Source organism: Ursus maritimus, unplaced genomic scaffold, assembly GCF_017311325.1.
Source record: "Ursus maritimus isolate PB19 unplaced genomic scaffold, ASM1731132v1 scaffold_24, whole genome shotgun sequence".
Lineage (NCBI taxonomy): Eukaryota > Metazoa > Chordata > Mammalia > Carnivora > Ursidae > Ursus > Ursus maritimus.
The window spans coordinates 31,946,236-31,971,900 of NW_024424897.1; the positions used below are offsets into that span (position 1 = coordinate 31,946,236).

General features: G+C 42.7%; 1 protein-coding gene across 7 annotated transcripts in view; it reads right to left on the reverse strand.

The window, feature by feature from the left end:
- Positions 1-1,659: 1,659 nt before the first annotated feature.
- TEX14 (testis expressed 14, intercellular bridge forming factor) overlaps positions 1,660-25,665 on the reverse strand; it is an 88,379-nt gene continuing 64,373 nt past the window's right edge. For 3 of the 7 annotated variants that reach the window (XM_040640905.1, XM_040640904.1, XM_008695497.2), the window contains exons 19-32: positions 25,362-25,481; positions 23,567-23,633; positions 21,131-21,212; positions 18,339-18,401; positions 17,504-17,631; positions 16,486-16,691; positions 15,156-15,252; positions 13,629-13,703; positions 10,417-10,494; positions 9,570-9,669; positions 6,247-6,339; positions 4,024-4,133; positions 2,710-2,761; positions 1,661-2,254 (exon numbers count right to left, since the gene is read on the reverse strand). In XM_040640905.1, coding sequence (XP_040496839.1) covers positions 2,218-2,254; positions 2,710-2,761; positions 4,024-4,133; positions 6,247-6,339; positions 9,570-9,669; positions 10,417-10,494; positions 13,629-13,703; positions 15,156-15,252; positions 16,486-16,691; positions 17,504-17,631; positions 18,339-18,401; positions 21,131-21,212; positions 23,567-23,633; positions 25,362-25,481 — 1,308 coding nt within the window. In that variant the 3' untranslated portion in view covers positions 1,661-2,217. Of the gene's footprint in view, positions 2,255-2,709; positions 2,762-4,023; positions 4,134-6,246; positions 6,340-8,738; positions 8,840-9,569; positions 9,670-10,416; positions 10,495-13,628; positions 13,704-15,155; positions 15,253-16,485; positions 16,692-17,503; positions 17,632-18,338; positions 18,402-21,130; positions 21,213-23,566; positions 23,634-25,361; positions 25,482-25,665 lie in introns of those variants that run through there. The other 4 variants (XM_008695501.2, XM_008695499.2, XM_008695500.2 and 1 more) reach the window with 4 other exon arrangements.

Genomic DNA, 25,665 nt, shown 5'->3' on the forward strand with positions numbered 1-25,665 from the left:
TCTCAGTACCCAACATGAGGCTCAAACTCAGGACCCTGAGATCAGGAGTTGCATGCTCTTCTGACTGAGCCAGGCTGGTGCCCTTAAAACCCACTTCTAATAGCAATATATACAACATTACCATTAGCATTCAGGAAAGGGCAAAAAGTAATGCACTTGGGGGGAAAAAATAACGACTGAAATCTAATCTGGAAATTTCTAATAATCCAAATTCCCAAGGGGAAAATACCATTCAATAGTGAGCCGACATTGGGGCACCTAGGTGGCTCAGTCCATTAAGTGTCTGCCTTCGGCTCAGGTCATGATTCCAGGGTCCTGGGATCAAGCCCCACATCAGGCTCCTTGTTCAGCAGGGAGTCAGCTTCTTCCTCTGCCTCTTCCCTGCTTGTGCTCTCTCTTTTGCTCACTCTCTCTCTCTTTCTCAAATAAATAAATAAATAAAATCTTTAAAAAAATAGTGAGCCAACATTTAACCATCTCCTATGTGTCTGGAACTGTTTCCATATTCTCTGCTTCCTCATATTGAGGAAAAATGAAGGATTCAGTATACTCCAAAAACTCAGCACCAAACCCACAGAACAGATGTGAGGATGGGGGACTAAGTTCATAAAGGATATATCACCATCAGTTTTAACCTAAAGTTAGCTCTTGGTTCACTTCCACAATCCTTATACTTTGCTTAGGGCACTCTTGAACCACAGTCTCAGGGAAAGCTACTATGTTTTACTGTAAGTTTGCAATTATGTTTGCTCCAGTATGATCTTGGGCAGGTCATGGAACCCTGCACCTAACAGTTGCTCCATAACCAATAAACATCATCTACCAACATTATTATTGTTAATGTTGGCCAATATTACATAGTCACTGGCCAGCTAGAAGAGTCTACTCTACTGACATTGTAGACAAAAGATTACAAATCGTATCTGTGGGAGTTTACGTAGGACTTGTAGCCTTTATGAATACTAACAGATAATGCTGTGATATCACAACTCACTATTTCTCATGCTATATCTGCTATCAGTCCTTATATTTTTACATATGTTGGTTCTGTCTCACCAATTAAAGGTTTATGAGAGGAAGGACTATATATTACAAGTCTCTGTTTCCTCCAAGTTTCTTATACATAGTATTATTTGTAAAGTAATTTGCTTTGGTTTTCTTCTGGTTACAACGACAAACAACTCTCTCTTGCTTCAAAATGGTCAAACAGATTTGTACTTTCCTATTTTATTTGTGCAGGGTAAAATTCTGTGGTGCTAATAACTGTATGAATAGGACCATCCTCAAGAGGAACAATTCAGTTTTCAGAAACAAAAGACCTATTATTTGTTTGCTAAGAATAAAATGTTAGCTGGCTAGTCCTGCACAACAGCACACAGCTTCTAAGAAAAGGTTTGCTTTCACATGTGAAGGCTCCAAACTTGAGATAGATGAAGGTATATCGCTCCTCTAAAAACCAGGCTAGACACGTGTATGCATCTGCCCAGTAGTCACTAGAGGCTGAATTAGAAAAAAGGTTGTGATCTTCATCTTACCACAATTTCATTCCTCTAAGGCACTAATGATGTGAGGCAGGTATACAATCTGAAATATACAGAAATGATGTTCGTTCACCGTAAAGAGTTCAAAATATCTTGGGCTTTTATTCCTACCTGTACGTTCATGATGTAAGTCAATTGTAGCTGGAATGGGAATATGGCAATCCTAGCCAAGAGGAAGGCAGTATTTCTGTTCTAAAAATACAGACGACTGGTGCCGGTTTATATGAGAGATGGTAGCAGTAGCTGCTTATATGTCAAACGTTGTAACAGAAATTGAAGCCTCTTGGGTGGCAGTTCCTCTCTCAATAACTAAAACACAGAAATATCTCTTATACAGCTAAAACCTAAATGGTATTAAAAGTAAACATTTTATTATATAACAGGAGTTAAAGTTTTCAAAAATCTTAAACAACAAAACCAAAAGCCAGTCTGCAAACAATGAAGAAATCTTACAATAAAAGCTACCTTTCACTTCTCAGAAATCTGAACTAAAAACAAACTGTTAAATGTGCTGCAAACAGACGGGGCCAGTGGTTCTGTCTACCGTGGCGGCCGAACAAAGTGTGAGCTATGGAATCCCTGCCCTGCTGGTGACCGAAGCAGATGAGGAGAGGCGGGAGCTCACAAGCAGGACACTCACACTCAGGCCAGGAGTCCACCTATGATCCAATTCCCATCAGTCTGACAAGTCACTCTGATCCAGCACGATTATCCTGTGGGTGTATTTTTTAAAGAACAACAACAACAAAAGAGGAGTTTCAAGTTGGTGTACATGTTTTTTAAAGACACAAACAGCAGTTTCTTTCTATTCAACTGAATTCAAGGGAAAGGGATTTTGATCTTTTTATTCAAAGGAGATAATCATGGGAATGCGCAATGACTGCAAACCAACTGAGAGCAGCATTCTGTCCTCCCTCTGTCTAAACTGCTCTTGCACTGACTCTACTGACTACTTCACCAAAGTTGGCATGAATTTCACCTTATATTTTAATGAACTATTAACATTAACAGATAAAAAACTGAGCAACTCTGAATTCATTATCATTTAAAGAAATTTATCAGTAACTTTATCATTAATATTTATTTAGATGCTGGTGAATGTTTAAAGCCTGCTTCTGTTGTCTACAGACAGTGAACTTTGACCTAGAAGTATAAGCCAACTCATTACCTGGATGGTTCAGACCAACCCAGTCGCTTCCAAAAACAGGGTTTTAGTTCCTCTTGATGAAATATAGAAAGAAGAAAACACAACCAGATTACTGTCTGGGTCAAAGGGGGCCAGTATTCAGAAGTCACATTAGTGTTCTCTCTCTAGTTTAGGGTGGACTGTTTTACCAACCACAGTTGTTTTCTTCTAAGAGAGAGAATCTTCCTAAAAACACAGTTAATGGGCTTCCCCTCCTAACATTCTGCAGCTCCCTGTCACAGCATCGGACACTAATGATGCTGATTCACAAAGTCCCTGCATTATGTTCTCGGTGAATTCAACACTAGCTAAATGCTCACACACTCTGGGCCCTGTGCCAGTCCGGGTCACAGAGGAAATCAAATGCACCCCCCAAGCCCTTCAACGAAGTGACTATTTACACAGGTACAGTCAGAGTTAAGGGAGCAGACAACGGATGGCAAGACATCCAGTGACTAGCAGCCATGGGAGGCCATTATCACTCCAAAGTCTAAAGGGACTGGGGGGGGGGGCGGCGGAACAGTTACTGGAACCCAGTGACAGCTGGAACTGAGAAGGACAAGCTGCCTTACAGAGGCTGTGTTTCTGGAGGGACACCACTTCTGTGCAGAGATGAGGTGTTGGACGAAGGCAGGCAGGGGAAGTAATACCCCACCTACTCTTCTGCCCTCTTCCCACTGACCAGTGGGAAGCCTGCTGGCCAGGAAGCCCAGGAGATACAGTCCACAAAGCACAAAACAGGGCAGAGAAAGGAGGAGAATGAGAATGAACCAGGGAAGGGATGCAAGGGATACCAGATATTCTGAAAGAGTTAATATTTCTAACTTCCTAAAAGTAGGAGGAACTTAGATATAGGAGGGTGTCATATGTGAATGACGCCTAAGGCTCTGTTGAAATAGTTTTGGAATAAGATTAATTTATACCTTTCACATTACTTGTAGACTCCATATAAATTCCACAGTTTATGATTTCTTATCAGATTCTGCAGCCTCTGTGTGAGCTAAATTTAGAACTCTTTTGAAGACACTAGACAATTAGAAGCAAAACATCTTTCCAGACAGTGTGCTAGATAGGATGATGAGACTGGCCAAAGGCTTGCTTTAGAAATAGAATTGGATGTTGTTACTGTTTTGTGATGAAGCTATGATTGGCAATGAACAGAAAACGTGGGCTGAACTACAGGAGAAGAGCATAGAAGGATTATGTATAGCATCTGCGAAACATTTCTAAATAACTCGGATGCTCATCACAGCCCAAGGACTCCAGGCTACATTATAAAAAGTCATTCATTCATACCTTCTTCAGAAGTTCCTAAAAAGCTGTCTGATTTCCTCCTCTCTGATTTGATCCTTTCTTCCCCTTTTCTCTTCTTTTCACCAGCTTCTTCATCCTTGATATTTGCCTCCCTTCAATGACAATGATTTTGAGCATCAAACCATATGCATGATGGCCAGGAGAACAAGACTGCTCCAAAGGAATCATAATAGGTAGCACTAGTGGCCAGCATTGGCTGGTGCACTATCATGCACATTAACTCATTTAATCCTTATTACAACTATATGAGGTAGTTACCATTACCATTACCATCCCCATTAAGTGATGAGGAAACTGAGGCACAGAGAAGTTAAGTTACAGGCCCCGTAAGTCCGACCTAAGCCGCCTGTCTCAGACGCTGCTCTCAGCCTCTAGCCTATATTATTCACCTCCACCCAACCCCCACAAAGCATTCCACTTATGTTCTAATTGGTGTCCTTTTTATAACCACCATTTATTTTATTACCTTACTTCATGTCCTGAAACTCTCTCTGAAGTATCTCTGACTGAAGTATCTAATGACTTAAGACCATGTCTGCCAAACTAGTAAGCAGAAAGCATCTCTCCCACTCAACTGTAAGCTCCTGAAGGGCAGAGACACCCTACCCTCTGCTTCTCCAGCACAGCACTTGGCTCACTGTCAGTGCTCAACAGATGCTGGCTCAACCAATTTGACACTGTTTAGGGATTTTTCTTCTGTTTTCATTTGCTAAATATTCAAAACAAAATATGTGAAACAAGAGAGAAAATAAAGCCAGGTAGAGCAAAAACGACGTTTTCCCTCCTAACCTCTCATCGCTAATAGAATCATAGGCTCTAGCATTGGAGGAAGCCTTCGGGGTCTCTTCCACCTCCGTCCAAATGCCCGGACCCAGGGTTGTCTAGCCTGTGCTTGAGTGGGAGGAGCTGTTGGTCAAGGGAGTGTAAAGGCAGTTGTCTTCTCTATCGGATAGCAATGGCTCTTAGAAAGCGTGTGCTTTGCAGAATAAAAATACCTTACTCTGCAGTTTCTAGTCACTAGCTCTGTCCTTTGGGCAGAAGAGAGTAAGCAGACTCTCTTCACTTTACAGTATCTCGGGTATTTGAGGGCAGCTATCAAATTCTCCACCCCATCTGTGTTTCTCAGGCTAAGCCTCCCCAGCTTCTTCAGCTGTTCTCATAGGACATGGTTGCCATGCATCTGACTGTTCTAGGGCCACCTTCTTCTGTTTGTCAACATCCCTTTTAAAATATGGCACCCAGAAAGACATCCCACCCTGTGTCCTAGGAGTCCTCTCTCTAGCATGAGGCATCACCTTGCCCCAGACTATACGTCTGTTCAGAATCAATGTTGCATTGACCTTTTTAGCAACTACATCAAACTGAGACTTCATGGAGTCATTATTTATGCCCTCTTCAAGAAAAATTTCTTGAATTCTTACCATGTCTCAAAATGCATGCTAAATGCCAAGCATATAAAAATAAGACACACTTCCTCCCTTCAATGGAACTCCAGTGAGGAGGATCTTCCAATAAAAAATTCTCCATTAGGTCAGATCCCTCACACTGTACACATCTCAATGCTCACTTTCATCTTTTAGAGGAATCTAACATTTCCACCTGCCAAGACCATTTTGAATCCACAGTCTATCACCTACCACATTAGCATTCATTCTGAGATTTGTGTTATCTAAAAACTTGATAAGCATGCCTTTTTTGATTTAATTCAAATGGCTGGTGAAAATGTTGAAGGTGACAAGGGCCAAGGTACAGCAATCGCAGAGGCTTCTCTGTATACTGATATCAATCTGCTAATCAATATCTTGAGTGCTGTGGGTGGTTGGAGGAAGAGGGGCAGACAGGAGCCAACGCTGGCTTAACAACAGCAATGTAATGACATCGCCAGACACTCATTCTTCAAGGAGCTGAGGTATTTTTTTTAAAAAACCTAAAATCTAGGGGCGCCTGGGGGGCACAGCGGTTAAGCATCTGCCTTCGGCTCAGGGCGTGATCCCGGCCTTCTGGGATCGAGCCCCATATCAGGTTTCTCCACTATGAGCCTGCTTCTTCCTCTCCCACTTCCCCTGCTTATGTTCCGTCTCTCGCTGGCTGTCTCTATCTCTGTCAAATAAACAAATAAAATCTTAAAAAAAAAAAAAAAAACCTAAAATCTAGACCTCCTTTCTGAAAAGTAAGAAAATGATCCCCTGATGGGAGAACAATAACCTTGTAGAGCCTTCGGGGAGATCTTGTAGCTCCGTGCTGTCCTCAGGGGGCTGTAGCCATCTTTCTAGGTCTTCATCGAGAGTAGAGTGAGCTCTGTCCAAGGGCAAGCAAAGACAATTGAGACAATCCTTGTCCCATGTCAAAGAGACACAGTGTTTTAGAGTGGGAAAGGCCCTTCAAACCTGCGCTTTCACTGTACACATGAGAGCTCGGTGAGATTGTAACTAGAGTAGCAGAGTTCACTTAGATCCGATTTAAATGCAGACCCAGACTCTTCTTTAGCCCCTTGATCAAAAGCCTCAGCACCCATAAGAATAGTTACCTCCCAAAGTCCCATGCTAGACAGTCTCAGTTCCAGGTCATTAAGTCAATTTCCACCTGAGGCTAGAACTGTATGCTCATTCCTACAACTTTTTTGGATGAAGAACTGCCTCTGAGGCTAGAGGATGCAGAGAGTGCTTTCGGAAGGCCTGAAAAGTCCCACCGTGGGCATCTATCTGTGTCCAGCACAGCCAGCCCTTTTGGGAAACAGTAATACTAGCTAACTTTTGATCACAAGCAAAGCACTTTATAAAGTGCCAACCAAATTTAACTTGGCCTTTTTGAGCTAATCTTCTTTTGCTTAAATAACGGTATACATTTTTACTAAAGGTGTTTTGGGGAGATGGAAGGGCTGGAGTTACATCATACATTATAGAAAAAAGATTTATTTTTTTAAATTATTTTTTATTTAAAGATTTTATTTATTTATTTGTCAGAGAGAGAGCATGCACAAGCATGGGGAGCAGCAGGCTCCCCGCTGAGTAAGGAGCCCATTGTGGGACTTGATCCCAGGACCCTGGGATCATGACCTGAGCCTAAGGCAGATGCTTAACCGACTGAGCCACGCAGGCATCCCTAGAAAAAAGATTTCTAAAAATTTTAAAAAGTATTTATCTTCCTCCTCCTTTGCCTCTTTGTCTTTTCTATCTCCCCAGGACCTTCCTTGCAGGTCCCAGGGCTCCAGTCTCCTCCTCCACTTCCCAGACCTTCCCTTCCAGGTCTCTTTCTTTTCCTTCCTCATACAGAATAATTTAGCCCTTGAAGAGTGTGACAGAAACTGGATTCACTACCTAAAAGGTATTCATAGCACTCTTCTCCCTTCCCTTCCTCTTCTATAGCAGATAAAAAGCTAAAAACTCAATTTCTAGTCTCCCTTGCAACTGAGGGTGGTCATGCATCACATTTGGCCAGTGAGATATAAGTGGGCACTACTGGGGAGGACTTCTGGGAAAGTTCCTGCTTTCCAGGTAAAAAGGAGCAGAATCAGAATATTCCTCTGCCCCACCCTTTAATCTCTGCTTGGTGTGTGGACTGCAGCCATCTTGCAACCAGGAGGTAACAAGCCTGAAAATAAAGGTCAACACGTTAAGGTGGCAAAGCAGGAATATCCAAAGAGCCTAAGTCCCTGGTCGCATCACTGAGCTGCAATACCAGGTATGCTCTGCCAACCGGGGGGACTGCCTCTTGTTGTGTGAGACAAACTCATCTAAGCACAATGGTGGGGTTTTCTATCATTTGCAGCTGAAAGAATTCTGCAGGCTACCCTAAGGATCCACAGGACCAGGATTAGGATAAGGTGAATGGTACAAGGGTAGATTCGGATCCTCTTTTTCTTCAAAATTTAGACATTTTGCTCAACGTGGATTTTTTTGGCATCAATTTTCATTTAAAAAATATTGCATTAAAATAATTTATCTTGACTCCTGCGTTTTTTGGTGTCTCCTTCAATTTTGTGCCCAAGGAGTGTGTCTCATTCACCTCATGCCAGTCCTGGCCCCAAATGACGGTTAGGACAAGGCAAGAGAAGTTGAAGGCACAAGAGGTGAGCTGAAGTGGTTTACCTTACAGCATGGGTCAAAGGAGAGCTCTGAATCAGGAATGGAATGGGGTTTCTTGAGGCAACCTTGTGTTTTTAGACTCAGCTGTCTGGATGATTGCCCCCTTTTTCTCTTATTTGGCTACAAAGATCTAAACATTCTCTTCCGACGCCTTTAATTGAAACATTTTTGAAAAAAGGTGAAACCTATGTTTGCCTCACAAAATGAAGTAAAAACAAACAAAAACAAAAAACGACTAGAAAAAAAATCCTATTAAAAAATGGGCAAAGGACTTGAACAGTTATTTCTCCAGAGAAAATATACAAATGGCCATGGACCATATGAAAAGGTGCTCAACATCACTCATCACTGGGGAAATGCAAATCAAAACCACAATGAGCTATCACCTCCCACTCATTCCATTAGAGTGACTACTATAAAAAAAAAAAAAAAACCAAAAAACAAAAACAGAAAATAACAAGTATTGGCAAGGATGCGAAGAAATTGGAGCTCTTGTGCACTGTTGGTAGGAATGTAAAATGGTGCAGCTGCTGTGGAAAACAGTATGGTATTTCCTCAAAAAATTAAAAATAGATTTACCATGTGATCCAGCAATACCACTTCAGGGTATGTGTCCAAAATAATTGAAAGCAGGATGTTCAGAAGAGATATTTGTACACTCGTGTTCATAGCAGCATTATTCACAGTAGGCAAAGGTGGAAGTAACCCAGTGTCTACCAATAAATGAAAGGATAAACAAAATGTAACACACACACAGAAGAATTCAGCCTTAGAAAAGAAGGAAATTCTGGGGCGCCTGGGTGGCTCAATTAGTTAAGCATCTGCCTTCAGCTCAGATCACAATCCTGGGTCCCAGGATCGAGCCCCACATCAGCTCCTTGCTCAGTGGGGAGCTTGCTTCTCCCTCTCCCTCTGCCACTCCTCCTTGCTTTTGTGCTCTGTCAAATGAATAAAATCTTTACAAAAAAATGGAGGAAATTCTGACCATGTTGCATGGATGAACCTTGAGGATATTACACTAAGTGAAATAAACCAGTTACAAAAAGACAAATACTGTATGACTTCACTTATATGAGGTATCAAGAGGAGTCAGACTCATAGAAAGTAGAATGGCGGTTGCTAGGAACTGAGGAAAGGGGGAATGGGCAGTTGGTTTTTAATGAGTACGGAGTTTCAGTTTTGTAAGATGAATGAGTTCAAGAGATCGGATGCACAACAATGTGAATATACTTAACACTACTGCACAGTACACTGGAAAATTCATGTTATGTTTATCTTATGACGATTACAATTAAAAGCAAAAAACTTTTAGGAATAGGGGCTATTAGAATAGTATGAAGATAGACCTTTCCTTCCCGTCTTATTGGTCAATACCAGAAGAAAAACTAATACAAACTAATACAGTATATTAAATCCTTTCAGAAGTCCAGCTTTTTCTGTTACCTCTCTGTATCCTCTTCTAGATCCTGAGTTTCTTTGGTCCAAAGCATACTGCTATCTTCTTTTTCACAGTGAGTTTCTTGTTCTTCTAAGTGCCTTTGATCTAAAAACAGTTGAAAGACTTAATTAGAACAACATCAAAAAACAATTGAGAAAGCTGCCTTAAAATGGAGTGTAAAAAATTAAGGCTAATCAGTGGTCCCTGAAGTATGCATTGCACGACTTCTTCACAGGAAAACCAGGGACCAGGTGGCAGTCTGCAGGGCACCTGCACTCACAGCAGCTGCTTCTGGGATCTTGGGAGCTCTCTGGTGCCAGGTGAACCAATAGGAAACCTTACCTGTGCCAAGACTCAAGGGAGACAGAGGAAGCAGAGGAAAGAAAGGGCACATAGAAGAGGAGGCAGGAGACCCTGAAAACAAATTGCCCAGATTTACTTTGGGGGACTACCCTGTTCTCACTTGTTAGCTGTTTCTAGGTTGAAGCCCTAAGGAAGGAATTTGGGTGGGGAAGGGTAGTACCCTTTAACGTATGCCAAGCATTTCTAATGCTATCTCATTTCATCCTGCCAGCAGTCCTCTGAAGGGAAAGTTTGCTCAGTATCTTACAATGCAGCAGGCACTGTGCATAGCGCAATTGCGTACATCAGGAGGTAGGAATTATCATCCCCATTTTACAGATGAGGATGACTGAGGCTCGGAGACATTAAACAGTTTGCAGTACGAAAGTGGCAACCGAGGTGGAATTGTGCCTGACTTCAAGGTCCACAGTCCCCCAGATGTACCAATGTGCTGTTAAGGACAGTGTTACAGCAAGGACCTGATGAAAAAGATCTGGGTAGTTGGCTTACCATTTGCAGTGATGCCCAGATGACTTGCTGTGTTCTCCCCCAACACTGTGGATGAGGCCTGCTGCTGCTTCAAGTGCTCTGTCACAATAATACAAAAGCAGAACACAATTTATTTCTTCCTTTACATATCACACCATCTCTAGGGCAGTGGTTCTCCAAGGGGGGCCCTAGGATCAGCAGCCTCAGTATACTTAGTTATACTCAGTATACTCTGACTTAGATATGCAAATTCTCAGGCCTCATCCCAGATCTACTGAACCAGAAACTCTGGGGGTGGGGCCAAGCAATCATATTTTACAAGCCCTCCAGGTGACTCTGAGAGCTGATAAAGTTTGAGAACCACTGGTCTAGGGCATTCAATCCCCTCCAACACTAAAAATAAAAACAAAAATGGTAACGATAGGTCACATTTGCAGAGCCCTATGTGGCAAGTACTTTAACTTACACACATTCATTCAAGATTAATGTCTCCAATCTTCACAACAACCCTACAAGATTGATCATGCGATTGCCATTCCTATTTAGCAGATGAGGAAATGAAGGTAAAGAAAGGCTGGGGGGGCGCCTGGGTGGCACAGCGGTTAAGCGTCTGCCTTCGGCTCAGGGCGTGATCCCGGCGTTCTGGGATCGAGCCCCACATCAGGCTCCTCCGCTGGGAGCCTGCTTCTTCCTCTCCCACTCCCCCTGCTTGTGTTACCTCTCTCTCTGGCTGTCTCTATCTCTGTCGAATAAATACATAAAATATTGAAAGAAAGAAAGAAAGAAAGAAAGAAAGAAAGAAAGAGAGGAAGGAAGAAAGAAAGGCTGGGGACCTTGCCTGGAATCACACAGAGAGTAAAATGCAGAGCTGGGATTTGAACCTAAGTGGTCCAGCTCTAAGATCTACGCACCTAATCTTTATTTTATCCTCTCTCAAAAAGTGTGGAACAACATCAGAGCAACTTCCAATTTTGCCCATCTTTAGGGCCTATATTTCATATTTTTAACCTAGTTTATGAAAAGACAGAAGGCAAAGAATATCTATAATTTCCAGTTCCTAAAGAACTGACCACAAGACCAAGACAAGCATCTGCTAAGCCCCACGTACTGCTTTGCATTTGTTAGTTGCACAGTATGTTTCAAGTGCTCCCCACAGCAGAGCAGGGAGATTGCTGGAAGGCAGCACGCACAGGGACGCCGGGTTCACTGATGCAGCCCTGTTGTGCACAGGCACAGGGCGCTCTCTTTCTGCCGGTCAGGAAGCATGCCCTTCCTGGCAGCTCCTAAGCATCCAGGGGCCCCATTTGATCATTTCAAATAATTTGAAATAAAAAATCCATTTTTTTATCCGTAGTAAAAGTAGTCCCTTGTTGATCTTAAAGGATCATCTATATCCTATGGTTCTAGAGGATCCTTCCCTTTAGGCTGTCGTCGGAAGCCTAGAGTTTTGGATGTGGGGTCCTCCAAAAGAACAGGTGTCAGCACCAGGTCACTCCCCAAAGCGTTCTTGAGGTGGGACAACAGAATGATGATACAAAATAATTGTGTGAGAGTGCCCATTATTAGTGCCCTCTCGCTTTTGTCTTTCTGGGAAATTACTGACCCATGTCAAAGTATAGATGTCACCTAGAAACCTGGTCCAGATAATTCACATAAGTAAAATGAGGGAGGGTTTCTGCAGAGTGTACTGGGGTACAGCTGTGCCATGAGTCTGGAGCCCAGGAGGAAGCCTGTTAACAGCTGCTGAAATGGGGGAGTCCATATGGTGACTGAGAAAGAAGACAGCAGGATCCAGAGGGAAAGTATTGCTAAGGGCAAACTGCAAAGGTACCTACAAATACTTCCTTAAGTCATGACCAAGGAACAAATGACACTGAGAATTTACCTGAGCTGGACATGTGTAGGTGACCTCTATTCTTTTTTTTTTTTAAAGATTTTATTTATTTATTTGACAGGATAGAGACAGCCAGCGAGAGAGGGAACACAAGCAGGGGGAGTGGCAGAGGAAGAAGCAGGCTCATAGCGGAGGAGCCTGATGTGGGGCTCGATCCCATAACGCCAGGATCACGCCCTGAGCCGAAGGCAGACGCTTAACCGCTGTGCCACCCAGGCGCCCCGGTGACCTCTATTCTTATAAGCAGCGGTTCTATTGCTATACTAAGAAGGGCAACTAGAGAGGAAGAATTTGCAAAGACTCCCTGGGGATTTCTAGAGAAGGAAAGGGTGTGTGGGGGGGAGCCCTAAGAGCTTAACCTAACCACCCCGTGACCCTGTGGCACTGGGGGAGAGCTGTGATGAGGTGAGAAGGACCTATGAGCACAGAAAAAGAAACTAAGGAAGGTTCTGGCAGTTCTGAGTGGCTCCACCCTAGTTCTTCAGACCCACAGTCAGGGGCTTAGGGTTGTGACAGCCATCCACTGAGTCAGACCACATAGGTCTTCATTTACCTCCCTCTTCCTGATGAGACACAAACCTCAGAGACCCTGAAAACCAGCTGGTTCATCTCAGGAAACTCTCCAGAGGCCCCATACCAAGAATTGGGCCATCAGAGGTCTGACAAGATGTGTCCTCTCAGGGGAAGGGGCTGGTCAGCCAGGCTGTCAAGAAGAGAACAGTCGGGTCTTTCCTGGATGAGGAAAGTACCTGCCCCAATGCTTCCATTTACTTTCAGCATTGGCTCAGCTGGGCAGCGCCAGCCAACGCAGCCGATCCAGCTGATCAACTAAAATTGAGCTGGTACAGCTGGGTCTCTGTCTGAAATGGAAAATTCTGGTCTCTTTAGGTCTTGTGCCACTGACTTCCCTGCCCCTGGAAAAGTGGTTCATCCATGATGCCAATACCTTTCATACCCTCTGCTAATGGCAAAACTGAAAGTACGGGATGTCTTGGCCTCAGTAGCCAGACAACAGGCCTCCAAGGTATGGCTGGTTTGGTTCAAAAAGGAAGTGAAAAATTCCTTTAATAAAAGAATTTCATCATAACAAACCACTCAAATGTTATTTCTCTTAGAATCATTACCATAGGCCCTTTAAGTAACAAAGTGACAACAGACACTGGCTAATTACCCTGGCTAGGTTTCAGTAGTAGTGCAAGGCCCATTTTATCGGAAAACTGCTCCTTCCTGAATTGTGCACCTTCAGTCAGACCTTCTGAGGGTCTTCTGTACTAGTGTTTACACCTGAGACCGTAACGAGCAGGGCCACGGAGCGCATTCGGTGCTGAACGTCCCTTACCGATTTCGTCAAGCAGCTCCTGAGACGGCGGCGGGAGCTCATCAGTGCTGCGCTGTGAAATGGCTTCTACTAGCGCTTAAAAAAGATAAAGGGGGACATGACTTAACACTTTCCTGGCCCTGAACTGGATTGTTGCGGCTTCCACACAGACTTGACTTAAGACCTCTCAACAGTAAAACAAACTAAGGCAGGGAGACAGCCTTTCACATTAGCAGTGCTGGTTGAGATCTCCTCACATGAGAAATGGTGAACTCCCTTCTTTACTACAAACGCTTTCCTACTTTGCCCCTGATGCCGGTACTGCTTCATCTGTGGCCTTTCCTCCCCAAGGATATTGGGGTAGGTGATGTACAAATTCTCACGGAGCGGCTGGGGGCCCAATATGGAACAGGGCTCCTGGAGGGATACAGAGGCTCTGGACCACTCAAAATGAACAAACCATAAAGTGGGGGGGTCTTTCCCTATAGATTGTCAGGCCAGGAGATACAGAAGCAACCATTCTTTGGGCCTTTCCCTAACTGCTCAGTTATAACACTAACGAAAGCCCTCAGCATAATTCACAAAATCCAAGAACTGTACCAAAACATAAGACATTAAAATTAATATTGCAGGGGCGCCTGGGTGGCACAGCGGTTAAGCATCTGCCTTCAGCTCAGGGCGTGATCCCGGCGTTCTGGGATCGAGCCCCACACCAGGCTCCTCTGCTGGGAGCCTGCTTCTTCCTCTCCCACTCCCCCTGCTTGTGATCCTTCTCTCGCTGGCTGTCTCTATCTCTGTCGAATAAATAAATAAAATCTTTTAAAAAAATTAATATTGCAAAAGCAATACACCTCAAGAGCTGTTAACATTCTCGTACCTTTTGATTTGAAAACCATCTCCTAAGAATCTATCCTAAGAAAGGGATCAGAGGTACAAAGATTTCTGTACAAACGGCAACAATTAGAAAACAATATAAATCTTCAACATAAGGGCATGGTTAAGCAACATACGTAGAATGGGCTATTATGAAGCCATTACATATATTTACAAATAACTTCAACTGACTAAGGGGAAAGACTCAAAATATAGCATCGAGGAAAAAAAAAAAGACCAGAGCTGACAACACAATTTTGATCTCGACTATGCTAAAAATATATACATTTTTGTATATTTCTAGAAATATGAAATTAGAGGGGTGCCTGAAAGGCCCAGTCAGTGAAACATGCAACCCTTCATCTCACGGTCATGAGTTTGAGCCCCACACGTTGGGCAAAGAGTTTATTTAAAAAAAATAAAATAAAAAAGATACATATCAAAATAGTACAAGAAGTTAAAAAATGGTGGTAGAATTAATGGTAGTTTTTTTAAAGCTCTTTTTAATTCTCTAAGTTTAATGAGTATGTTTTACTTTTATAATCAGAGGGAAAATAGCACTTCTATTTCAATCTAATGTAGCATCAATGATGAGACTAAGGCTCCTTTGAATCGGCTTTTTTTTTTTTTTTTTTTTTGCATTTTGGTTCTATTTTGATATTAAACACAGGGTACCTTTTGGCAGGCTCCTCCTCTGGGTGGCATGGGACAATGCATCAGGTGACTTAGCAATGCTGGAGGAACTGGCCCCAGTAAATGCAGACAATCTTTTCTATAAGTAAGACACAAATATGGTAATTGACACGTGTATTGAACTCAAAAGACCCATGCAGTTCAGTCATTTCCAAGATAAAGCCTGTGTTTCACTGATGGAAGAAGCCACTTGTTTTGTTGTGTGAGTCAAACTCATTCCAATGGGGGTGACTGGGTGGCTCAGTCCTTAAGTGTCTGCCTTCTGCTTGGATCATGATCCCAGCATTCTAGGATCGAGCCCCCTGCTTCTCCCTCTCACACTCCCCCCCCCCCCGACCTTGTGTTCCCTCTCTCTCTGTCTCTCTGTCAAATAAATAAATAAAATCTTAAAACAAACAAACAAAACTCATTCCAATGGCCCCTCCTCTGCAATCCCTTCTCACTCTTTGCCTCTGCAGTACCCAGCACCTACCCCTGTGTTGGATCACGCCAGCGTTTCTCACTAGATGGGGAGCTCCTCCGGGACAGGGACTAGGTCTATCTTATTTATATTTGGATGCCTTTATAGAAGAGGGCCTGGCGGGCTACCTGGCACTTAGAACCTGCCCAATTAACAGATGGTTGAATGAAGCATAAAGTTCTTTACCTCCCTACTTCAGAGTGGACCTTTTGTGAGTCAAATGTCCAGAGAAGATGACAGTTGGTTTTTAATTGAGGGCCAAAGCAAGTCATCAATCTGCCTATAGAATGGTCAACAGATTTTTAATGAGCAGTGTCAAGTAAGGAATTTGTAGTTTTCTTGAAGAGACTATACATATGAAATATGAGGGAGAGAGAAGAGGAAAAATACAACAGCAGGGAGAGAAGGAGGAGGAGAGGAGAAAGTAGTACACAAATATGTGTTTTTACTGCAGATTATTAGTTCAGGAGTTCAGAGAAGGTGGAGATCAATCAAAATGCTCAGGGACCAAGCAGAGGAGGCATCAAAGAAGCAGAATTCAAGCCTCCTCAAGTGAGTAGGATACGTGTAGACAGAAAGTACACTGCAGGTGAAGGTATATCATAAGCTATAGCAGTTTGGCTCTTTAAAGAAATTGCCAGACATTATCTCTTGTGGGTGGGGGGGAGGAACAAAAACCCAAGATCTAGCTTATAATATAGACTCAGAGACAAACCCCAAGGAGGCCTAGAGAAGATCCAGCTTATTTCTTGCTTTCTTTGTAAAATGGACTTGGAGAAATCTTCATACTTTGGATACCTAAGGCCTTTGGGCTGACTCCATGAGTATGACCAGCAGAGTCGGTATACTTACAAGATCAGTCAGTCTTGAAGGGACGGTTTCAGAGGAAGTAAGAAAGGAATCTAGGCTCTTTCCTTTCTCTCGAACAGTTGAAAATCTATCAGATGTAGTTTGGATAGATTCTTGACTGTTCCAGCACGAGGTAGAGCCTGTTTTAGTCTGAAATGTGATACTTTCAAGGCAGTCTTTATACCGACTGGCAGCTGAAGAACTTGACCCTGTAAAAAAAAAAAAAGAGGGCAATTAGTGTCCAAATCCTTTACATTATTTAAAAACAAAAATACAAAACTCTATATCTATACCAGGGATTCTCCAAATTGTTAATAACTAAAATAACTGCTGATATGAGACATAGCTCTTCAAAGTATATTTAAAAAAAATGACAGTCTTTGAACTTGGCCACCAAAATAAAGGGAGATTATTTGAACTACAAATATACTGGAACTAAGGACACCAGAGAGAGGCTATTTGATGTTGGCTGTTGAGGCTGCAGGACTCAAAACCACGTATGTTTAAGCATGATGGGTTTTGAATTACAAACTCCAGAGAATCCAATGTATTTGCACTAAATTCACAGTACAAAATACAGTTTGCATTTGCGTGTCTCTGCCACCAAAGTAAAAAAATTCCCTATAGCTGCTTAATAACCACCACCACCAACCCCTGCCTGGCCCCCCAGTGGATTATCCCCTTCAGCTCTGGCGCTAAAGGGACGCCTGGGTGGCACAGCGGTTAAGCGTCTGCCTTCAGCTCAGGGCGTGATCCCGGTGTTATGGGATCGAGCCCCACATCAGGCTCCTCCACTATGAGCCTGCTTCTTCCTCTCCCACTCCCCCTGCTTGTGTTCCCTCTCTCTCTGGCTGTCTCTATCTCTGTCGAATAAATAAAATCTTTAAAAATAAAATAAAATAAAGAGACACCTCTGCACTGTGAGGAAACACCTGCCCATCTGTTTTCATGGGCTGGCTTCCCAAAACTAGTGGGGCAGGAACCGTTCTTCTCCACACACACTTCTCCCTGCAAGGATTACCTGGGCTGAGCGGAGTGCTGACACTTGTAGGTGCGTGGTTTATTTTGGGTGTTTTGCATGAGGCTTCCTTAAAAGAACCATCTTGTCCATAGGAGATACTAGACAGGTCTTGAATGTCTGTCAGTGATCTAAGAAATTAAGAGCACAAAGTAATTAGGAGATGTTAAGAAAAATAAAACAATATATTCCCAAGGGGTACTTTTTAAGGATGCTCTTGATAAGAATTTTTAGTTGGCATTAGGCCAGAATTAGACTATCTAGAATATCTTCTGTATCTGAAAGAGAATATAAGAGAATATCCTAAAAAGAGATACTAACTTTAAACATATCTCAGCAGCTAAAAATAAACTATTTCCACAGATGAAAGTATATTTATGTGGAAAACAGATTTCATCTACTTCAAGTGTAAACTTATTAATATCATCATCATCATTACTATCACTGTATTTCCTTGATTATAAGATGCTATTAATCTAGGGGTGCCTGAGTGGCTCAGTTGGCTGGGCGTCTGCCTTCGGCTCAGGTCATGATCCCGCGCTGGTGGGACTGAGCCCCACATCAGGCTCCTTGCTCAGTGGGGAGTCTGCGTCTCCCTCTGCCCCTCCCCCACATGTGTGCGCATAAGTGCATGCGCACTCTAAGAAATAAAATCTTTAAAAAAAAGATGCTATTAATTTAGATCATACCATAGCAGCTTTTTGCGAAAGCAGAAACACGCTCACATTAAATGTATACGTAAAACTGGGAAGAAAGTATTCTCTTACAAATAAGGAAATACTATTCCCCTAAAACCAAGACTACACAGCATCCTTAGGCAACGCTTTGGTGGCCCTACATGTCTTTGTCTTTCAGCTCCTTTGGTGATTCCTTTAACGTCTCCTCCTGTTCACCTTCAGTACTGTAAGAGAGAAAGTGAGAAAATTATATGAATCCCCTGTCAGCAGAGTGCACTGACCTGGTACAAGGGACCAGTTTATCAGCCGTGTGAGAAGCAGCAGCAAGGGCACTAAGCTCAGAAGTGGAAAGTAGGTTCTGGTCCTGGGCCTGCCACTGACTAGCCATATGTTCTCAGGCATGTTTGGGCCTTGCTCTGGGCCTCAGTTTCCTCTCCAGAGACTGAATAAATACCCTCTAAGCGTCAGCCCATCTGAAATCAGCCAATGATGCTATAGACAGTGAGAAGTTCCTGAGGAAATCAAGAGAGCACAGGAAATCTGCTGGGGATGGAGGCTGGAGCAAAGGGCATAGCCGTCGGGTCTTTCCAACTGTGAGACAGCTTCCTGCATGGATCATCAGGCGAGGCCAAGAGAGACTTATGCCAAAAAATGACCGGAAAAGAACACTGAAGACAAACTTAACCTGTTTCTACTTTAACCACTATCTAGGATTCAATTTCAATATCTGTTGAATACAAACTATAAGCCAGATCCCATGCTAAATTCTTCCATGTTTTCATATTTTTAATCTTTGCAATATTCCTAGGAAACCAATGGTACAAAGGAAAGAGCACAGATTTTGGATTGAGTTGTGACTTTATTAATTCTGTTCACTGGAGTATTTGTTTCTCTTCCAAGCATACAGTAGGACGGCACTTTTCGGCCCTCCTAATTTATATAAATGGCTGCATGGCTTGTTTTAACCAGTGAAAGTGATTCACTTTCAGGCAGAAACCTTAAGGACAGCGCACAATTCATATTCCCTTTTTCCTGCCTCAGCAATCAAGGAAACACAAGGTTGGGGTCTTCCTCAGTCTGGCTCTTGGATAGAAGGTAATATAGCACAGAACTCTTCTAGCCAATCCACAATGGACATGGAGCATGAGCAAAAAATAAATTTTTGCTGTTTTAAGCCACTAAAATCTGGGAGTTGTTTGTTATATAGCATGATCTAGCGTATCCTGACTGATATATCCACTTACTAACTGCAGCCTTAGAAAAAATAAACTTCGCTTTCCTTATTTACAAAATGGAGATAACAGCATATACTTCAGAGGGCTGTTACATAAGTTAAATTTGAGAAAACTGAGTACCTGGTATATAGTAGCTGCTTAGGAAATACTAAGCTATAATTATTATAGAAAAAAAAGTTGAGACCTAGAGATAGGGAAAATAAATAGAATGTTATGGTATCAGGCACTTTACACCTATTATTAGTTTTTTTAATTAAACTTTTTAATTTGAGGTTACTGCATATTCACATGAAGTTTAAAGAAACATACTTTACCCATGTAAATAAAGTAAATGCATTTTTTTCCTGAATTTTTGCCAACTCAGATTATTATTTTCATTCCCTAGAATTTCCCTTGGTCTGGTCCAGAATAAGAAATAATCTGAATAAACAAAGTGCTTCCTTATTGGGTTTGGATTGAGTGCTGAATGGTAACATCTTGCAAATCTATAGAACAATGTCGCAACCAAGATACCCACATTGATACAGTCAAGATACAGAACATTTCCACCACCACAGGGATCCCTCATGCTGCTCTTTTATTTTTTTAAAATATTTTATTTATTTATTAGAGAGAAAGAGAGAAAGGACAAGCAAGGGGAGCAGCAGGCAGAGGGAGAAGCAGACTTCCCACTGAGCAAGGAGCACTATGCGGGGCTTGATCGCAGGGTCCTGGCATCATGACCCGAGCTCAAGGCAGATGCTTAACTGACTGAGCCACCCAGGGTCCCCTCATGCTGCCCTTTTGTAGGCATGTCTACTTCCCTCCTACTGCCTGCCTCTACCTTATCCCCTGGAAACTACTCAAATAATTTTATAATTTCAAGAATGTTATATAAGTGGAATCATACAGTAAATAACTTTGGGGGATTGTTCTTTTCACCCAGCACAATTCTCTGGAGATATATCTAGGTTGTTGCATGTATCAATAATTCATTCTCTTTTATTGCTGAGGAGTATTCCATAGTATGGATGTACTAATCTGTTAAATCATTTACTTGTTAGACAACATTTGGGTTTCTGGTTTTTGGTTATTACAAATAAAGTTGCAAAAATAGGAAAATAAATAAATAAAGTTGCTATAAACATTCATGTATGTGTTTCTTTTTTTAAGATTTAATTATTTATTTGAGACAGTGAGAGAGAACACAAGTACGAGCAGGAGGGGCAAAGAAAGAGGGAGAGAGAGAATCCCAAGCAGACTCCATGCTCACGACCTGAGATCACGACCCAAGGGGAAACCAAGAGTTGGATACTCAACCAACGGTACCATCCAGGCGCCCCTACGTATATATTTTTATATGAACGTTAAGTCTTCGTTTCTCTGTAATTAATGCCAGGAGTTATATTATTACTTTCAATCTCTATGTCAACATTCTTTGTAAGGATTCTTATTCCTACTCTACAAATGGGGAAACAGAAGAGAAGGGTTGAGAAACTTGACCAAAGTCACAGGGATAGAAAGGCAGAGTCAGGATTTGAATACAGATAATGACTTCTCTTCACAATCCCTCAGAATCCTGCTGAACAAGTCCTAAGAAAGCTAAGACGTTTAAAGCTCATTTTTATGACATGCTGGCTAAAACATTTGAGCACAAGCAATATATAAATATGGGATATTATCATTATTTAACATTACTTCTGTGAGTCTGAAACTGTGAATAAAATATTAGCACATACCTTCGTATAGGTTGGAATGGAGACCTGGTCAAAATTTCAGCATTCCTTCCAAGGCTTTTTCTCATCTGGAACTTTTCTTCATCTGAAAGAATAAAGTAAATACATTTTTTTCCTGAATTTTTGCCAACTCAGATTATTATTTTCATTCCCTAGAATTTCCCTTGGCCTGGTCCAGAATAAGAAATAATCTGAATAAACAAAGTGCTTCCTAATTGGGTTTGGATTGAGTGCTGTAGGAGAGGTTTTGCTCTGAAAGTTTATTTTCCTTGCTCAGAGGGGGTAACTACATTCTGACACTCAGAATACAATCAAGCCATTTACTGGCCTTTCAATTATAACCACTCAGTTATTTCTGGAGACAAATGTTGTTTTGTTTTTTCAGGAAGGCAAACTGACCTGGTTCCTGTCAACAGACACCAGGGGGCGTTGAAACCAAGAACTGTTTGTTCACTGAGGATTCCAAATAAAAAAGACCATTAGCTGAGCATTCCCAGAGGGCTAACGGGGCCTCTTGGCCATCAGACTCCACTTAAAGCATGGGGGGGGGGGGGACACGGACATGACACGACTAATTCAACTATTTTCTATTCTCCTTGACCTCAAGTGTCCGAAGTTACTCCCCACCAGTTCTCAGTAAGACACTTTGCAGACCTCAGGGCAGACAGTACTAACTACCCATTTTCCTTCCCACCACTATACTGCTCTGATTTATGGAGAAGCGGACAGACAGAGCAGCCTGCCCCCTTGGCAAATGCTCATGATCCCCTTGCCATTCCTTAGGAACACTGGTCTGGTGGGCAATGGGGAGGCCCACCAAAGCAGTGTCACCTTTAGCAGGTACCAAGGAGGTCTGAAGCCCCACCAGTAGAGAAGCACTGGGGTTCTTCTTCCCATGACCCTCTTTGAAATACCTAGAAAGCATAAACACCTAGAAAGCATAAAGGAATTCCTAATAAGCACAATTAGAGCTGGAGGAACACTTAGAGATTTTAGAGTCTCTCTTCTTTACTTTATACAAAGGGAGGGTGGGGCTCTGGGGTAAAATGACTTGCCCAAGGTCATGCAGGGGGGGAAAATCAGTGGCAGAACTGGGCTTGGAACCCAGCATGTGTCCAGTTGTTACCCGTGGCATCACCTGGTATGGAAGGGGTTTATGTCAGAGCCCTATTGGAAACGGGGAGAGAGAAAGGCCAAAAGCAGGAAATGAGTGGAAATCAGAGGCTTCTTCATGTACTTCAGATGTCTGTACCAAACTCGTCCTGGATTTCTGACCTACCTGCCCCACAACTTCTCTATCCCACTCAACCCTCTTCCAAACAGAAGTGAAATGGCTACATGCAGGCAAGGCTCACAAAGAACGTGATCATGGGCGGAGGCTCCAGAGAGAGAAGTGGACACCCCAAGACGCAGGTCTGGGGACTTTTAATACATGTTGTCCTGAGGATTTAACTGCTCATCTAAAAGCTTACTGCTTCTTAAAATGGTCTTGGCTGCGACAGGGGCATGAATCAGGTTAGAGACAGAAGACAGCGTGTGAGGCAGGAGGAAGGGAGTAAGTTCAGAACCCAAGCACACCATGCCTGGGTTCAGAATGTCGAGACATGACCACAGACAGCTACCTGGCTCAGTAGGTGCGAAACTCTGGCTTTAAAATAGATGGCTGTATACCATAAAAGAGTAAAAGTGTACAATTTTTTAAATGTCTGTATCAGAACCAGTGGTTCACTTATATCTTATCTTGTGCCACACCCAGGCTGCTGATCCAAGGTTAACTTCCCACGTAACGGAAAGCAGTTGCTGAGTTATATAGAACCCAAGGCCTCCCAAGGGAAGGATGTTATGTTGACTGTGCACTATTGGCTGTTATTAACTCTTTGCCAAGATGCTAAGCCAACAAAGGAAAATGTCTTTTGGGGTGGAGAAGAACATGAAGATCAAGTTCTAGTTTTTGTTGTGTGAATAACCAGTTGTATGGCCTGGGCAAATCCCTCAAGTCAGCTCAGTGAAGATAACCAAACACCTGTTATGTGCCACAAAGGGGTCAGAAATTTAATGAAAGACTAGAGAAGGAAAGAAGAAGGAGAAGAAGGAGGAGGAGGAAAAGGGAGGAGGAGGGAGAAGGAGAAGAAAAAGAAGAGGAAGAAGAAGGGGAGGGGGGGAGGACAGGGAGAACGGAGAGCAGCAGCAGCAAGCACTAAACATATGCTCTAAGAATGCAAGGGGAAGTACAGATAACACAATATGTGGCTGTCAGGAGGCTGGTGAGGGGCAGGAGACTCATTCTAATGAATGGAAATCCCTGAGCCTAGGTTCCCTCATCTGTAAAATCAAAGGCCTGGAGGAGATTATCTCTAAGGACTGTTCCAGCTCTAAAGATCTGTCATCCAACAGAAACTGAAGGCAAGTGAAAAGGAATTTGCTTTAAGAGCTTATTACCAGAGCCTGGAGGTTGGGCAAACGCATCTTGTATTCCTTCAAAGTCCTCTTCTATGGGACTTGAAGTCTACAAAAGAATAAAAGAGCAAAGGAAGAAGGGTCACTGGAGGCCGACATATAATCAAAAGGTAGAAGGAGAATTTCTTGATGTTCTTAAACCTTGAAAATCTTTATAAGGTTCCTGCATCTTTAATAGAAAAAGAACAAACCTGTTTCGAAGACATTAAGGATCATTTGTACTTTATGTTCCTCCTCAGCAAGCCCTCCCCTGCCTCCCACTGTGAGGAGGAATTGTGTGACTTTTCCCTTCTTTATGTCATTATCCCCTCCTCTTCCCAACCTTCCAACAAAGATGTTTTGATTCTTAGGACCTTCATCAGGAAAGCCTAAGAAAGTTGGGGGGGCGCCTGGGTGGCTCGGTCAGTTAAGCGTCTGCCTTTGGCTTAAGTCATGATCTCAGGGTCCAGGGATGGAGCCCGACATCGAGCCCTGCAATTGGGCTCCCTGCTTAGCTGAGAGTCTTCTCCCTCTCCCTCTGCCACCCTCCGCTGGCTCGTGCTCTCTCTCCCTCCCTCTCTCTCAAATAAATGAATAAAATCTTTAAATAAATAAATAAATAAATAAATAAATAAAATAAGGAAAAAAGAAAAGCCAAAGAAGGTTGCAAAATGGCCCAGACTGCAAAGTTACTTTCTGGGGTGAGAAGTCAAAATACTGGTTCCTTTGAGAGGGTGCAGTGACTGGGAGGAGACCCCCGGGGTGGGGGGGGTGTCTTCTGGAGGACTGCTTTGTATCTTTTTATTAAAGATTTTCTTTTTTTTTTTTTTTAATTTTATTTATTTATTTAACACAGATAGAGACAGCCAGCGAGAGAGGGAACACAAGCAGGGGGAGTGGGAGAGGAAGAAGCAGGCTCACAGCGGAGGAGCCCGATGTGGGGCTCGATCCCATAACGCCGGGATCACGCCCTGAGCCGAAGGCAGACGCTCAACCGCTGTGCCACCCAGGCGCCCCTATTAAAGATTTTCTTAACATCCCAGTCTGCTCAAGTAAAATCAAGAATAGCTGAAGGATTAATAATGAAAAACTTCTCTGAGTTATTAGAAGTGCACAATAGTGTAAATGATGCTTTTGTTGCATCACTGAATTCTTGTCAGTCAAATGTTGTGTTTAAGACATACAATCAATCCTCCCTTTCCTCCACCCCACCTTCCATATTGGTAAAAGGTCCAAAAAAGGTGGCAGGTTAGTAGGAAGGTGAGGCAGTAATTATATAAATAAATAAGAAAATCCAACCAGCTTCATTTTACAAATGAAAATACTCTATGCAAAGACGTGCTTGCCAAAGCTGGGCTGGTTCCCGAGAAAGCCCCACTCACTGCCCAGCACCATATTCATGCTGAGCCTGGCTTCTGATCCTGGCTCCCTGGACACGGAAGCTTGGCAGGCCAGGGCTAATTCCCTACATGTGCCGATCACCACTTCTTCACACAGAGGAAGAACGGCAGGCCTTCTTCTCTTCTCCACAGGAAGAATAGGTGAATTAGGTAACATGAAGAAAGGTGTTTTGAAAAAAAGTACAAAGTGCTGTACAAACGCAGGAACCACCGTTTTGGGAGAAACTGCACATGACCTTCCATTCTCAAATATCTTATTTTTCAGATGTCTTTTCAAAACATGAAAACACTGCTAAGTTAACATTATACACTTTCATGTGTAAGCTATTTTTCCTCAATAAAAATAACTTAAAAGGAATAAGGCAATAGAGAAAGCTGAAAAGTACTGTGGTTTTTACCTCTAGAGCTAAGTTTTCTTGAGCAGTCGAGGAATAAAAATATTCATGGTCTGGAGTTAAAAATTCATCTGTTATGTCCTCAGAAGATTCTGGTGAACAAGTTGATCGCACGGACTGATCCTATTAATAATGTAGGAGATCACTTTTAGGTTGGTGTCCATTATAAACAAATCCCTTCATAGTTGGATGCTGTGTTAATAATGGGGTTAGCTAAAATTACCCAGCAGTCAGGGTTGACACTCCCTGAGCCAGCCCTCCCTGCCTGCTTGCACACCTGCCTCTGCCCTCCTTCCCCACAGTGAGC